A 17,292-nucleotide genomic window follows, 5' to 3' on the forward strand; every position below is an offset into this window, starting at 1 on the left:
TGAGTGACTAAGGAAAGGCACATAGCAAATAGAGAAAGCAACATTAGAGCCAGTTCTTAAAGGATGAGAAATGTTCCCCAGATGGACCTGGGAAAGAAATTCCAGGCCAAGGGAGCAATTTATATGAATAGATGAGACAATGACAAGTTTGCAAATGATTATCAAGGCCTTCTAATTTCCACATGGAGTTTGAGACACAGTTATTAAATGTAGGATGTTATCTCCTGTAACTTTCAAGAGCGAGCCGGACTAGATTAGAGTGGATCATGGCGGGGGTTGGGGGGGGGGCACTGCTGCTTTCTCTGCCAATTATATATCCAGAAGTTGAAAATTCGTCATTTACTTGGATATGTATTTGTGTGATCTTCTAGTAATTTCTGTTGGTCATCCTCTCCTGGAGGAAAGGAGCTGGCTTCCTAACCTCTCGCTGCAGCTTACCTCTTTGAGACATCTCAGATCATAGAAAAGAAGGAGTTTGCTGAATTAAGCTGAGGGAGATGTAATTAAAATAGCTAAGAGCTTACTCTTCTTGGAAATCCAATTTATGTTGGTACATCATCATAAAAACACATTTAAATTAAAGCATTATACTCATGATTGATCTTAAAAACTGGTTTTTGAAAATCTAGAGCATAAGAGCATTCTCATATTGGTGTGTGATGTATTTGCCCACAGTTTGAGAACTGTAAATGTCACTAAAAGTTTCAGATCTCTATAGAGTATTTTTTTAAAAAGATTTATTTATATATTTGAAAGTTAGAGTTATACAGAGAGAGAAGGAGAGGCAGAAAGAGAGAGAGAGAGGTTCTTCCATCCGCTGGTTCACTCCCCAATTGGCCACAACTGCTGGAGCTGTGCTGATCCGAAGCCAGGAGCCAAAAGCTTCTTCCAGTTCTCCCACAAGGGTGCAGGGGCCCAAGGACTTGGGCCATCTTCTACTGCTTTCCCAGGCCATAGCAGAGAGCTAGATCGGAAGTGGAACAGCCGGGTCTCGAACCAGTGCCCATTATAGGATGCCGGCGCTTCAGGCCAGACTGTTAACCTGCTACGCCACAGCGCTGGCCCCTAGAAGAATGTTTTTATCAGAAGAAAATACATAGTCTAAAAAATTGTAAGGTCAAGAAAATTTGTAATTATCTCTGTTATTCATAGTCTTTTCTCTTTGAGCGTTAAATCTGAGAAACAGAGTATCTCTAAGCAAAGAAAATAATCAGTCAAAATGTTCACACATGGAAGAAATCAGTGATGTAGCTTATGCCTGAATGTAGCAGACATAAGGAACCCTATTCCTTACCTCTGCACAAAGAAGACAAAGTAATCTTGAATTTAAAATCTTCTTCACTTAATCCAAAGCTAGAGTTTTGATATTTTTACTACTATGAAGTCTCAGCTAGTAAAAGAAGTAACTACATACACTTAGAGATCATGATTTTCAAGTGAAAATACAATTGTCATCACATGTTAATTTATTAAAATACCATTTTCTTTGTGAATTGAAAGCATTAGAGAGGACATTTGGCGCAGCAGTCAGAAATGCCGTTTGCGATGCCTGCGTCTCGTATTGGAGTGCCTGGGTTCAGGTCCTTACTGGACACCCTATTCCAGCTTCCTGCTAATGTGTGCCCGGGGAAGCACTGTGTGATGGCTCAGATGCTTGAGTCCCTGCCTCTCACGTGGGGAGACCTGAATTTAGTTCCAGCCTCCTAGTTTTAGCCTGACCTGGCCTTGACGCACACATTTGGGGAGTGAACCAGAGCATAGGATCTCTCTCTCTCTCTCTCTCTCAATTGGAAAGAATTACAGAGAGAGAGAGAAGGAGGAGATAGAGAGCTCTTCCATCCCCAAATGGCTGCAATGGCCAGGTCTGGAGCAGGCTGAACCCAGGAGTCTGGAGCTTCATCCAAGTCTCCCACATGGGTGCAGGGGCCCAAGGAGCTGCGCCATCTTCCACGGCTTTCGCAGGCACATTAGTAGGGAGCTGCAAGTGGAAGTGGAGCAACTGGGACTCAAACCGGCCCCCGTTGTCTCTGTTTCTCTCTTTCCAAAAAGAAGTATGGCCCAGATATGAACACTGAAAAGCTGCTGTGATCTCAGTCTGATTTAGCAACAAACCCAGTGACTAACATATAAGAAGACAATTCAAACTACTTTTTTCAGGAAAAGGTGGGTGAAGTTTTGCTCATACTCTGGGTAGGCCTTGGCAAAGATATTCAACAATGTCTTACTCCTTATAAATAATTTTTTAAAGACTTATTTATTTTTTATTTGAAAGAGTTACACACAGAGAGAGGAGAAGCAGAGAGAGAGACTTCCATCCACTGGTTCACTCCCCAGTTGGCTGCAACGCCCGGAGCTGTGCCAGTCCTAAACCAGGAGCCAAGAGCTTCCTCTGGGTCTCCCACAAGGGTGCAGGCCCAAGGACTTGGGCCATCCTCCACTGCTTTCCCAGGCCATAGCAGAGAGCTGGATCAGAAGTGGAGCAACCAGGATTCAAACCAGTGCCCATATGGGATGCCGGCACTGCCGGCGGCAGCTTTGCCTGCTATACCCCAGCACCAGCCCCTTAAAAAATATTTATTTATTTTGGAAGTCAGAGTTACAGAGCGAGAGGGAGGAAGAGAGAGCTTTCATCCACTGGTTCACTCCCCAGATGGCTGCAACATCCGTACTGGGCGAGGCTGAAGCCAGGAGCCAGGAGCTTCATCTGGGTCTCCCACATGGTTGTCGGGGGTCCAGACACTTAGGCGATCCTCTGCTGCTTTTCCCAGGCCATTAACAGGGAGCTGAATTGGAAGTGGAGCAGCCAGGACACGAACTGGTGCCCATATGGTATGCTGGTGTCACAGGAGGCAGCTTAAGCCACTACATAACACTGGCCCCCTTTATTAACAATTATAACAAATTGGGATTTCAATTAGTGGAATATAGTAATCATGGCTCACTGAGGTAGAATTTAGTTCATGTCTATGTGGCCTGCTTTGTGACAGCTTGTACTGTTGGCTGATGATCTCCTTAAGTTTTTCTGTTGGGTACCACCTTGCGGAACTATACAAGTTTGGGCTTTTAGGGAAATAGTATCTTTGGCATGCTCAGCTCCTTACAGGCTACATGTAGAGTTTAGAAACAGTCTTGGGGGTCTGCGCCGCAGCTCACTAGGCTAATCCTCCGCCTGCGGCGCGGGCACTCTGGGTTCTAGTCCCAGTCAGGGCGCTGAATTCTGTCCCGGTTGCTCCGCTTCCAGTCTAGCTCTCTGCTGTGGAAGGCAGTGGAGGATGGCCCAAGTCCTTGGGCCCTGCACCCGCATGGGAGACCAGGAGAAGCGCCTGGCTCCTGGCTTCGGCTCAGCGCAATGCGCCGGCTGCAGCGGCCATTGGAGGGTGAACCAACAGCAAAGGAAGACCTTTCTCTCTCACTATCCACTCTGCCTGTCAAAAAAAAAAAAAAAAAAAAAAAGGATGCTATATGAAAAGCCCAATACCCCTATTGGAGTGCTTGGTTCCAGTCCCAACTACTTTGCCAACTAGTCCATTTCCCACCTCGCTTCTTGCTAATGTGCCTGCTAGGAGGCAGAAGATAGTGGTTTAATTTCTTGGATCCCTGCCAAGTGGGAGATCTGGATGGGCTTCTGGACTCCGGATTTTGGCCTTGCCCAGTGCTGGCCATTGCAGGCATTTGGAGAGTGAACTAGCAGGTGGAAGATATGAAGATCTCTGTCTCTATTTTTGAAATAAATGAGGGGGGAAAGAATGGAAGGAGGGAGGGAGGAAGAGGAAAACAGAGCTCTAGATAGAGGACTTAAAGTACCGACTAAGTCTAAACTGTAGCTTGGATTCCTTTGCTTATTAAATCTTTTTATAAAGCCTGTATTGCACTTTCTCTAAATAGGAAGAGATTCACAAATTTTAATTCTGTTACTGTCTCATTCCTTGAGGCACTAAGCAGTGGAGGAAAAGGACTCTAAAGAGAGTTTCTGGCATGAGTCTGTAGCTTAGCAGTTAAGACACCTTCATCCTACATCAGAATTCTTGGGTTGATTCCTGGCTCCAGCTCTTGACTCCATCTTTCTTCTAATGCTAACTCTGGGAGGCAGGGGTGGTGACTCGAGTGATCAAGTTCCTACCACTAATGTGGAAGCCTTAGATTGTATTCCTAGCTTTTACCCCTGTCAACCGCAGCCATTAAACCACTGAGGGAAGCCAGTAGACGGGAGTTCTGTATGTCTGTCTTTAATAAATAGATAAATAAGTAGCCAGCACCGTGGCTCCCTTGGTTAATCCTCCGCCTATGGCACTAGCATCCCATTGGGCGCCGGATTCTAGTCCTGGTTGCTTCTCTTCCAGTCCAGCTCTCTGCTGTGGCCCGGGAAGGCAGTGGAGGATGGTCCAAGTGCTTGGGCCCTGCACCTGCATGGGAGACCAGGAGGAGGTACCTGGCTCCTTGCTTCGGATTGGCATAGCTCCAGCCGTGGCGGCCATTTGGGGGGTGAACCAACGGAAGACCTCTCTGTCTCTCTCTCACTGTCTAACTATATCTGTCAAATAAATTAAGAAATAAATTTAAAAATAGATAAATAAAAGTTTACAAAAGAATTTCTTTTTTTTTTTTTTTTTTTTTTTTTTTTTGACAGGCAGAGTGGACAGTGAGAGACAGAGAGAAAGGTCTTCCTTTTCCGTTGGTTCACCCTCCAGTGGCTGCTGTGGCCGGGGCACCACGCTGATCTGAAGCCAGGAGCCAGGTGCTTCTCCTGGTCTCCCATGCGGGTGCAGGGCCCAAGCACTTGGACCATCCTCCACTGCACTCCCTGGCCACAGCAGAGAGCTGGCCTGGAAGAGGGGCAACCGGGACAGAATCCGGCGCCCCGACTGGCACTAGAACCTGGGGTGCCGGTGCCGCAGGTGGAGGATTAGCCTAGTGAGCTCCATCGCCAGCCCAAAAGAGTTTCTTTTATTAGCTAAGAAATAGTAAGAGGGAATTGTAGGGCAGGAGTTTGACACAGCAGTTAAGATGCCACTTGGGATGCCAACATCACACATCAAAATGCTGGGTTCGATTCCCACTTTTGACTCCTGACTCCAGCTCCCTGCCAGCACAGGCCGTAAGAAGCAGCAATGTTGACTGAAGTGATTGGATTCCTGGCCACCCTTGTGGAAAATCTGAATTGAGTTCCTAGCTCTTAGCTTTGGCCTCTTGGCCATATCACAGGCATCTGGGGAGTGAACCAGTAGATAGGTGCTATCTCCTCTCTCTCTTTTTCAGTCTCTCTATCTCTCTCTTTCTTACCTCTCAAATAAATAAACAATGAAAATATGGTAGGGGTTTCAGCACCTATACCAGAATTCATAAGTCTCTCTGTTCTCGTGTATGGTCCTGTCTACATAAACCAGATTCTAAGGTACTCTTTCTGGGCTGTATGTTGGGGAAGGATTTAATATGTCTAGTTTGAATGTACCTAGATATTAGAGATAATACTTTTTTCTGGGTCGTTCCATCTGTGTGGTGTTTCTGAAGACCAGTCGTGATTCTGTGCAGACTTCCTTCCTGGTCTGCTTGTTCTTGTATGCTGTCTCTGTTGATGGCACAGAAATGTCATCCTCTTCCTTTTTTTTTTTTTTTTTTTTTTTTTTGGACAGGCAGAGTGGATAGTGAGAGAGAGAGAGACAGAGAGAAAGGTCTTCCTTTTTGCCATTGGTTCACCTTCCAATGACCGCTGCGGCCGGCGCATCTCGCTGATCCGAAGCCAGGAGCCAGGTGCTTCTTCTGGTCTCCCATGAGGGTGCAGGGCCCAAGGACTTGGGCCATCCTCCACTCCCTTCCCGGGCCATAGCAGAGGGCTGGCCTGGAAGAGGGGCAACCGGGATAGAATCCGGCGCCCTGACCGGGACTAGAACCCGGTGTGCCGGCGCCACAAGGCGGAGGATTAGCCTGTTAAGCCATGGCGCCGGCCTCCTCTTCCTATTCTAACTGACCTCTTCGTACTGACAGTTTTTTGCAATGTACTGTCATTTAGCTGCTCCTGACCTAGCCTATCCTTTCTTGATTTGTCTTTTTACTGGAACAACTATAGTGATTATTGCTTGCTTTTAAGAGTTTTCCAGGTACCAGTGACAAAGCTCTTTATTTATGTTATGTCATTTAATTCTGCAACTACCTAGAATTGCTAAATATTGCTGTACTCTTCTTAGGAAACCTGGGGTGCAGCATGTTAAGCCACCACCAGTCTGGCATCCCCTATGGTGTCAGTTCACATCCTAGCTGCTCTACTTCCTATGCAGCTCCCTGCTAGTGCACCTGAGAAAGCAGCAGAGGATGACCCACGTGGGAGACCTAGATAGAGTTCCAGGCTTCTGGCTTCAGTCTGACTGAACCCTGACTGTTATGGCCACTTGGAGCATGAACCAGCAGATGGGAGACCTTTCTCTCTGTCTTTCCTTCTCTCTGTACCTCTGCCTTTCAAATAAAATAAATAAATGTTTTATTTATTTATTATTTATTATTATTAATTATTATTTTATTTATTATTTTTAATAATAATTAGAAATCCAAGGCTCAGACAGGTTAAGTAACTTGCCTAGTTTTAACATCTAAAAAGTGATAGAGCTGTAATTGAAGTTTCAGTCAGTGTGTGTCCAACTCTGACACACTTTATTTTTATTTTTTTTTTAATAATTTTATTTATTTATTTAGACAGGCAGAGTGGATAGTGAGAGAGAGACAGAGAGAAAGGTCTTCCTTTTTGCCGTTGGTTCACCCTCCAATGGCCGCTGCAGCTGGCGCATCTCGCTGATCCGAAGCCAGGAGCCAGGTGCTTCCTCCTGGTCTCCCATGCGGGTGCAGGGCCCAAGCACTTGGGCCATCCTCCACTGCCTTCCCGGGCCATAGCAGAGAGCTGGCCTGGAAGAGGGGCAACCGGGATAGAATCCGGCGCCCCAACTGGGACTAGAACCCGGTGTGCCAGCGCCGCAAGGCGGAGGATTAGCCTGTTAAGCCACGGCGCCGGCCCCAACTCTGACACACTTAAGCAGTATTCAGTATTGACTCCATAATGATGATATTGATAGCGATGTTGATAACTGCAAGTGTATTGAGTCCCTCCTGGGCACCCAAGCAATGCATTTGCCACCTTTCACGTCTCTATTTCACAGCGGTAGAAACTGCTGTTGCAAATGGTCTGCTTCTACATGTGTAAATATAGTGCCTGTGTTCCAAAGAGTGATACTCAGATAGGATCATTCTTTCAGTGTGTTTTTCTTTTTACTCTCCTTCCTATTTTGATGATCAACATCATGTTTTCTTCACTAATACCAGTACTAACAGTTGAATGTTGCCTAAGTACTTGTGCACATTTTTTAACTGTATAGCAATGTCATAATGAAGGGGGAAAAAAAGGCTTAGGGGAAAGTCTAGATACTAGAAATCTTTCTAGGACCTCAGTTTGGACCACAAAGACTTAAACTAAAACCTCTATTTTTTGGTAACTTTTTTGTTGAAAGAATATTAGACTTTGATACTTAGAAACTTGGCAATGTAAGACACAGTATTTGAACTCACTAACCCTACTTTTCTTATCTGAAAATAAAGTAGATAATAACATCTCTTACAATGCAGGGCTAGTTATAATGATGATTAAATGAAACAAGTATAAAACTTTTTAATAAGTGCTCAAAATATTAGTTACCTCTTTTACCTTGGGTGTTTGTGAAATAATACAAGGTATGTGAGTGTTGTGTTATGTGTGATTTATTTATTTGAAAGGCAGAGTTAGAGAGAGAGGAAGAGAGAAATCTTCATCCACTGGTTCATTCCCCAAATGGCTGCAACCACAGAGTCTGGGCCAGGCCAAAGCCAGGAGCCTGGATCTTCGTCTGAGTCTCCCACGTGGGTGGCAGGGATCCAGTGGACTGGGCCATCTTCCACTGCTTTTTTGCCAGGCAGATTAGCAGGGAGCTTGATCAGAAGTGGTGCCGCCGGGGCTCAAATTGGTGCTCATATGGGATGCTGGCAGGTGGTGGCTTAGGCTATTGAGCCACAACACTGGACAAGTGTGTGTCTTCTTTATATTTAGAAAATTTAGTGTTAGTATACATGGGTCTGTATGTAAATAAAGATTTATCAAGTTACATTCTTAATATCTCTATTTAGCTATATGTGAGTTAGCAATATCATGATAAAAAGGAAAAAGCAGTGTGCATGCTGGATTTTTGTTGCTGCATGTGATTAGCTAATATTTCCATGTATTATTTCCCCAGCATTTAGGGCTACTTCCTGTAATTTTTTGTCCTCTCAAGATCGTACGGTGGGTTATTGTGCTTTATCAGGAAGAGAAGTATTGTGTAATACATTCCAAATATTTATTTCAAGTTTACTATTTCAGTAAACACATTTTCAGAAATGTTTCTTTTTATTCTAAGAAAGGGTACATTTAGTTGTTTTTTTTTTGTTTTTTTTTTTGTTGTTGTTGTTGTTTTAGATTTATTTATTGTTTGTCTGTTCCAGCTGCTATAAAAAAATACCATGGACTGATTTATTTAAATAGTAAACATTTATTTCTCAAAGTACTGGATGCTGTGAAGTCTAAGATTAAGGCACTTGGATTTGGTGTCTGTGAAGACCCTCTTTCTGACCTCCAAATGATGTACCCTCTGGTGGAAAGAACTAGAGAGCTCTGTGGAGCCTTTTTAAAATTTATTTAAAGATTTATGTATTTATCTGAAAGGTGGAGTTACACAAGAAAGAGAAGGAAAGGCAGAGAGAAAGAGAGGTCTTCCATCCGTTGGTTCAATCCCCAATTGGCCACAACGGCCAGAGCTGCACCAATCCGAAGCCAGGAACCAGGAGCTTCCTCCAGGTCTCCCACGCGGGGGGCAGGGGCCCAAGGCTTGGGCCATTTTCTACTGCTTTCCCAGGCCAAATCAGAGAGCTGGATCAGAAGTATGATAGTTGAGTCTCGAACTGGCACCTATACGGGATGCCAGCACTGCAGGCGGTGGCTTAACCCGCTACACCAGTGGAGACTTTTTAATAAGTCCCTACAACCACTCCTGGGGGTTCTACCCTCATGTCCTAATTACCTCCCAAAGGCCCCATCTCCTAACAGTATCATATTGGGAATTAACATTTCAACATGTCAATTTGGCCATCTGGAAATATAGGAAAAAACACCAAACTTACTTTCTTCCACTGGGGTCTCAGAACATACTTCTGACACCTGGTATTTGAGGGTCCCCTCTCCCCCATGCAACACTGTAACAGTGGACACCAGCTGAGTGTCCTCTAAGTTCAGCATCTACCTAGAGAATGCATCAGAGCCTGCAGGTGGAGGGCACAGCCCCAAGACTGGTCCCACACACACTTTAGTTGCCAGTCAAAACCCCAGGTTGTTTTTACCTGTGCTTAAGACCAATCAACTGGGGCCAGCTCTGTAGCATAGCAGTTAAAGCCGCTGCCTGCAGTGCCGGCATCCATTTGGGTACCAGTTCAAGTCCCAGCTGCTCCACTTCCAATCCAGCTCCCTGCTATGGCCTGGGAAAGCAGTAGAAGATGGCCCAAGTCCTTGGGCCCCTGCACCTGCATGGGAGACCTGTAGGGAGCTCCTGGCTGCTGGCTTTGGATTGGCACATCTCCATTGTGGCCATCTGGAGAGGGAACCAGCAAATGGAAGACTCTCTTTCTCTCTCTTTTTCTCTTTTTTTTTTCTCTCTCTCTCTGTCTCTCTGCCTCTGCCTCTCTGTAACTGTGCCTTTCAAAGAAATAAATAAATCTTCAATAAAAAGAGAAAAGACTAGTCAACTACAAATCAGAGTTCCCACAATCCTCTTCCAGGATTCAGTTATTTTGCTACAGTGATTCACAGAACTGGGGGTTGGGGGTTGGGGTACGGACTTAGATTTACAGGTTTTGTTAGTAAAATGGTGTTGTCTTATCTGTGGTGCTGTCTTAAGCTCCGGGTGCCATGTCAGGTGACTCCAAGCATCAGCTCCACCCCCACCCCCACCCTAATGCTCCCACTTCCCTACACCCTGCCAGGACCTGCTTCCCTCCCACACACGGGCTCTCTTGACACATCTCTCTCTCTGTCTCTCTCTCTCTCCCCACCCCTCCACTTTTTCACCCTCTTTTCTCCCTCCCCCTCCAGCCTGTCAGTATTGTACCCCACCCAACAATAGACCTTTCCTTTGACTAGATGTTTGGTGTGTTTTGTGGTGGTCTTATAGGTTTGTTACAAAGGATATTACCAAGGATACTAATGAATTACCAGATGAAAAGTTAGGCTCTTTCCAGGCGCATCACCTTCCAGAAGCTTCCAAGTGTTCAGCTATCTAGGAAGTCCTCCACATGTAGTCCCTTTGGAATTTTAAAAGAGGCTTCATTACATAGACACGATTGATTAACTAATTGGCTATTGATGATCAATCAACCTAACCTTCAGCCTCTCTTTCCTCCCTGTGTTTGGGAGGTAGGACTGAAAGTTCTAAATTTCTAATCCTACTTTGGTCTTTTTGGAGGGTGCAGCCCCCATCCTGAAGCAAGCTAGGGGCTACCAACCATCAGTCAACTAATTAGCATTTGAAGAGACATTCTCACTTTGGAGATTCCAAGGAATTTAGGAGCTGTATGCCCACAAATGGACTAGATAGATAGATAGATAGATGTATATTTTATAGTATTACAGAGGGTATACAAATATTCAACCTATGACGACTATAATAAAATGCCAGAACAATCTGACATTTTGAGGTAAGCCTGTGTCTAAAACAGAGTCTTTGAAGGACTTGTTTCCATGAGCATGCTACTCATAACCACACTGATGCTTTTGTGTAATTAAATTTACAAATTCTTTGCTGTGCTGCTGCTTCTTCTGTGGCTCTGAGCTTGGAGTTCCAGCCAGGCTCAAAGTCAGGAAGAGGAGGTGTGGACTTTTGGGCTGTGCCGCTCAGCAGCTAGAATGTGGTTGGCAGTCTCCTCCCCTTCCTGCACTTCAGCTCTACACAGTGCACTCTGGAATGACAGGCATTCCTGTGTGAAGAGAGCCTGTGTGAAGACATCTTTGAAAGAACTACAAGTGCCCAGACCTGGATACAGGGATTAGAAACTCCGGCATATTAACCGACCTCGTGCCATTTCCTGATGCTTGTCTGGCAGTGACACCAAGAGAAGATTGTGTGTCCCCTCCTTGTGTGGATTTATCTTTTTAAGAAGTTTGCTTTTGTCCAGGAGAGTTGGTTGTCGTGAGATACATCAGACAATTTAATCATGGGGCAAGCTGATGTCTCCAGACCGGTAAATCCAGATGCAGTGGGTGAGTAATAGAAGGCAGAGAAACAAGATCTTGACAGACGCAAGGCAGATTTACAGGTGAAGCCGAGGAGTTTATAGGAGTTTGAATGCAAGAATTTTCATGTTCATAACTTTGGAATGTTTATTAGTTTGTGAAGAATGAATTGAAAACATAAGTTATTTTCAGTTACATTAATTTACCACTTGCAGTTTTGTTTTACTTGATCTGTAAAAGTCTGTATTTTACATTATGTTGCTGAGAAATGAGCTGTTAACTTCCTGCCCTTGTAGAAGATGAGCCCTATAGCGACTCTTGTTTGTAATTCAGAGGTATTTTACTAATATTTTACGGAATTTGGGCAACTGCTTATATGTGGTGTAGAGCTAGAACTGTTGACTTCTATAAACAGGACCATTTTTAAGAATTGACTTAGCGTTTTAGATTTGGTTATACATTTTCCAACTAAGTCTCGAGATTTTTCCATTGTGCTGGTGTTTCCGTTCTCATCAAACAAGACTTCAGTAGAAACGCTTCTGAAGTCAGTGCTTTACATCTGTCAGGGATAGCTGGAGACCAAGCCAATAACTGTGAGCTCATTTTCCTAACCTCGTAGGGATTTATATAATATCGCAAATTGGGAGAAATAGTTTCAAGTAGATGTTCATTAAAGGGTTGCTAAACACACGAGGCAGAGGAAAGCCTGTGAATCATTGCCGAACATTCTACTATCTAAGAGAAAGACATGCGATCTCTTTGACTCGTGAAGCAGCTGAAAACATGTTCAGACCTAAGCTGCTTTGTTTTCCCCCTGAGATAAAAAAAAAAAATGCCTGTGTTGGTGACTTAGAAGTGTAAAAGGGTGAGAACACCAGTAACACTCCTAAATGTATCTCATAATTTAATATGATTGGTTTCTTTATGGTAGTATTTTCACCTGAGTTCCCAGGTAGAAGATAGACAAAAGCGTTGTTCGTGTGTTTCTGAAACTGAGGTACTGCATCATGAGGTGAATCGATTCTGTTTTATCACCAGAGCTAGGGCTTTACTAATTCAATAATTCATTTTTTATTTTATTTATTTGTTTGAGAGACAAAGTTACAGAAAGAGGAGGAAAGACAGAAAGATTTTCTGTTCCCTGGTTCACTTCCTAAATGGCTGCAACTGGGCCGATCTGGAGCCAGGAGCCAGGAGCTTCTTCTGGGCCTCCCACTTGGGTACAAGAGCCCAAGCACTTGGGCCATCCTCTTCTGCCCTCCCAGGCTATCAGCCGGGAGCTAGATTGGAAGTAGAGCAGCCTAGATGTGAACCAGTAGCTTGTTGGTGCTGCAGAGGCTTAACCTACTGCACCACAGCACTGACCCCAATAATTCACTTTTTTTTTTTAAAGATAAATGTTTCTGGGGTCGATGCTGTGGTCTAGTGGGTAAAGCCGCCACCTGCAGTGCCGGCATCCCATATGGGTGCCGGTTCAAGTCCCGGCTGCTCCACTTCCGATCCAGCTCTCTACTATGGCCTGGGAAAGGAGTGGAAGATGGCCCAAGTCCTTGGGCCTCTGCACCTGTGTGGGAGACCTGAAAGAAGCTCCTGGCTCCTGGCTTCAGATCAGCGCAGCTCCAGCCATTGTGGCCATCCGGGGAGTGAACCAGCAGATAGAAGACCTCTCTCTGCCTCTGCCTCTGCCTCTCTCTGTAACTCTGCCTTTCAAATAAATAGGTAAATCTTAAAAAAAAAAAAAAAAAAAAAAAAAAAAAAAGTGTCTCATAAGTAAACACAGAGAAAACATAAAGAACCCTCTGGGAACACTATCCAGCTTGAGAAGTGAAATTAAAAACAGAGATAGGGGATGCTGCTTATGATTGCTGACTTCATGTCTGAGTGCCTCACTCTGCTCTCCATTCCGGCTTCCTACTTATGCACACCCTGGGAGGCAGTAGGTAATGGCTTAAGTACTTAGGTTGCTGCCACCCACATGGGAGACAAAGATTGAGTTTCTGACTCCTGGCTTCAGCCTGGCCGAGCCTGGGCCATGGTGGGCATTTAGGGAGTGAACCAGTGAATGGAAAGTCTCTCTCTCTCTCTCTCTGTCTCTATCTCTCTCCCTCTCTGTGACTATGCTTTTCAAATAAATAAATCTTTTTTAAAAAAATTTGTAGCTTTGAGAACTATACCATTCCCATTCCCTTAAAGGCTTTTTTCAAATGTTATAGTTTCTTAATGGGATTTTAAAAACATTTCAGTGAACAACTCTTTGAAAAGTCTTACCAGATTATTGGATAAATATAAAGTAAATTGAACTTTTGATTGATTACTATTCTAGGCCTATAATATAGCACTTAGTTTTGAACTTTGAAATTAATGGGGACTGACACTGTGGCACAGCAGGCAAAGCCACTGCTTCTGACACCAGCGTCCTATCTGAGCACTGGTTCATGTCCTTGTTGCTCCGCTTTTGATCCAGCTGTCTGCTAATGGCCTGGGGAAAGCAACAGAAGCCCTTGCCACCACAAGGGAGACGCAGATGAAGCTCTTGGCTTCCACCTGATCCAGCACTGGCTATTGCAGCCATTTGAGGGGTCAACCAATGATGGAAAATCTTTCTCTGTCTCTCTCTCTCCCTGTGACTCTATCTTTCAAATAAAAAAAAAATTAGTTGTACTGCGTTTGGCAAGTCTAGGTATACAGAACATGTGAGTGTATATGTTCAATCGATTTCTTATTATTTTCAAGGCACTGTGAATGACCTAGAGGAACCTATATAGATGTACTTCATATCTAGACCCTCAAGAACTCGAGAACTAATTTTTTAAAAAATCTAAAATATTATTAATTTGTTTAGGATTAAGGCATACTCCTTTTTTTCCAAGTTAGTTGACCCCTTTGACTTATGATGGAGGTCAACAGCTGTTAGAGAAGAATTAAATAAAAAAGCTTTACATGAAGACTCATAGACACATTTATGAGATGTTACATGAGCATCCAACCTGAGTTTTGTGGGTTTTTTTTTTTTTTTTTAAGATTTATTTATTTATTTGAAAGGCAGAGTTACAGAGAGAAGGAAGGACAGACAGAGAGAGAGAGAGATCTACCATCCACTGGTTCATTCCCCAAATGGCCACAGTGGCCAGGGCTGGGCCAGCCCAAACCCAGGAGCCAGATTTCCTCAGGTCCCTAACGTGGGTACAGGGGCCCAAGGACTTGGCCATCCTCCACCGCTTTCCCAGGCACACCAACAAGGAGCTGGCTTGGAAGTGGAGCAGCTGGGACTCGGGACTTGATGGCACTTATATGGCATGCCAGGGCTACAGGCTGTGACCTAACCTGCTGTGCCATAGTGCTGGCCACCCTAACTAGAGTTTTTACCACAGGATGTTTCTAACAACTGGTGAACTAATTTGACTCTGAGAGATCTTCAAAAAGTTTATAGAAAAAGCTATTATGAAAAAATTATGCATGGACTTAAACATTTTTTTTTTTTTGCTAAAATACTTAGCTTTGAATTCCATTATCTGTGAACTTCTTTTTTTTTTTTTTTTTTTTAATTTTTGACAGGCAGAGTGGACAGTGAGAGAGAGACAGAGAGAATGGTCTTCCTTTTGCCGTTGGTTCACCCTCCAATGGCTGCCGCGGTAGCGCGCTGCGGCCGTCGCACCGCGCTGATCCGATGGCAGGAGCCAGGTGCTTCTCCTGGTCTCCCATGGGGTGCAGGGCCCAAGCACTTGGGCCATCCTCCACTGCACTCCCTGGCCACAGCAGAGAGCTGGCCTGGAAGAGGGGCAACTGGGACATGATCGGTGCCCCGACTGGGACTAGAACCCGGTGTGCCGACGCCGCAAGGCGGAGGATTAGCCTAGTGAGCCGCGGCGCTGGCCTGTGAACTTCTTGAAGTTACCTAATATTTGTATGCAGAGTAGGAATTTATGTGTGATATCCATTCAAGGAAAAAAAGCAGTTGTCCTCGTCAGTTTCACTAACTTATCCTGTTCACCTACCCCCTACTTTGGTTTTACATAGGAATATATTACTTTAAAAGATAATTTTTCCCCTCCTGCATTCATTTTCCACCACCACTTTATTCATTTTGCTCTGAAACTTATAGTTATGGATTATCCTCTTGATAATTGGGGCAATTTGGGAGAAAGTGATAGGAAAAATCATTCAGAGGCACAGTCCTAAGGAATTGCCGAATCAATCAAATTTACTGTAGCCACATAGCAACAATAAAGAGGGATACATATAGATAGGCCAATTAAAAATAGACTTCGTGGAACTTGTCAGAATGATCAGAGACATTTTTTTGAAGGTTTTTATTTAATGAATACAGATTTCATATGTATAGCTTTTAGGAATGTAGTGTTTCTTCCCCCCATTCCCACCCTCCCCAGAGACATTTTTCATACTTACCTGGGTCTTTCAATAAATGCTTTCTTCTGAGAAAGGGAACAACAATTCCTTCCTCCTCTAATCCAGAATTCAAGAAGAGGTGACAATGTAGGGGGTCTCTCATGACCTTCTTAAAAGATTATCTGTTATGACCAAATTTGGAATATTGACTAAAAATAGTTGACCCTTCTCTCTGCCCCCATGGATTTTCTGGATACTCTGTTGTCACAACCGTGTATTTCTTCTTTCTGCTTAGAGGTAAACTTTGGAAACTACAAGAGTTTTTTTTTTTTAAAAAAAAAAAAAAAAAGAAAAGAAAGAAAGAAAAAATAGCTGATATTCTGGCTAGTCACTATTAAAATTTACCCTCAACCCGGAATTACAGTAAAATTGTGCTTTTCAAGTTGCCAGGGATAAAAGCAGCATCTCTTCTTGATGGGGTCACAGTAGAAAACCTTAATTTTTCCAGAGGTGGAGGATAAAGAGAGACCTCCCTTCCTTCTCCCTATCTTCTCTTTAATGCTTTGCCCAGTTCTTTCTAATACCTGAGGGTCAGAGCTATGCAAGATTTCTACTGGCAGTTATGGGCCTTTAGACAAAGCCTACTTTGTTCATTAGTGGCAGATTTTACTTTCTGAAATTCTGTTGCAGTTTCTGAAGCAGTCCTTTAAATCCAGTGGTAATCCTCTTTTAGAAGGGCAAAGATGAATAAGTACAGTAGTGTAAATACCATAAATCAATGTTCTCCATTTACAGAGGTCTGATGCTATGAAAGTACTGTTTACAGCAAGCTCTGTTTCTAGCAAGATGGGCATAAAATATATTAAACAGGCCAAACTGTCAAGTTATAAAGATATATGGTACGTCTTGATACTGAAGTATGTATCTTGTTGAACAAAAGTATATAATTTAATTTCCCACTAATAACTTGCCTTATAAAAATTTTGTGAGTAAAATGGAATAACTTTGTACAGTATAAATCTAAGCCTCTTTTAAAAGCTGATAAAATATAAAAAATAGACATAAAATTCATACAAACCCAATAACTTTGTCACTTATTACCAGGTCTAGTGAAGGGGAGAGGATAATGAAGGCTGTGTTGAAAACTAAGTGTTCTGTAGGCTCTAATTGATCGCCTGTGCTGTGCCTTACCATCCAGCGTACATGGTTAAGAATTGATTTTAAATCTGATTCTAAAATGAACACAGTCTTTGACCTAGAGCATACTAATCTTGTGCTAGCCCTGATCTCCATCAAATTACGTTTAGTATGTTTCTATAATAAATCACTAATGAATACTTTATTTGAAGATGAAGAGCATTAAGGGTTGTTTTAAAAATTATATTAAACATTCGTTTTAAAAATCACCCTGAAATTTGTGTAGAACAATTGAACTTGAACTTAAAAACTTTAAGTAAATGTTGACCGGGAAAAATATGGTAGATGAAGAAACTACTAGAACTCTGCGGAATACATAAGAAACAAACCTATGAACTGTGAGTTGCTACAACCTGGAATGAGGGAGTAAGTAGTTTAAATATCAGGGCCTATTTCAGGGTAATACTCAAACAGGAAACACCAAACTATAATTTGGTTAGTTATCTTCCTTTCCCAACCTCCACCCCCTCCAAAAAACA

At 43.4% G+C, this 17,292-nt stretch overlaps 1 protein-coding gene across 17 annotated transcripts in view; it reads left to right on the forward strand.

Moving 5' to 3' along the window:
* Positions 1-17,292, forward strand: part of LOC133759570 (mediator of RNA polymerase II transcription subunit 18) — a 187,565-nt gene that overhangs the window by 120,786 nt on the left and 49,487 nt on the right. For 3 of the 17 annotated variants that reach the window (XM_062190772.1, XM_062190766.1, XM_062190769.1), the window contains exon 1: positions 11,001-11,296. The exons of 13 other annotated variants lie outside the window; for them this stretch is intronic. In XM_062190772.1, the coding sequence (XP_062046756.1) occupies positions 11,288-11,296 (9 nt within the window). In that variant the 5' untranslated portion in view covers positions 11,001-11,287. Of the gene's footprint in view, positions 1-11,000; positions 11,297-17,292 lie in introns of those variants that run through there. One more of the 17 variants, XM_062190768.1, reaches the window with a different exon arrangement.

Source organism: Lepus europaeus, chromosome 5 (genome assembly GCF_033115175.1).
Source record: "Lepus europaeus isolate LE1 chromosome 5, mLepTim1.pri, whole genome shotgun sequence".
Classification (NCBI taxonomy): Eukaryota; Metazoa; Chordata; class Mammalia; order Lagomorpha; family Leporidae; genus Lepus; species Lepus europaeus.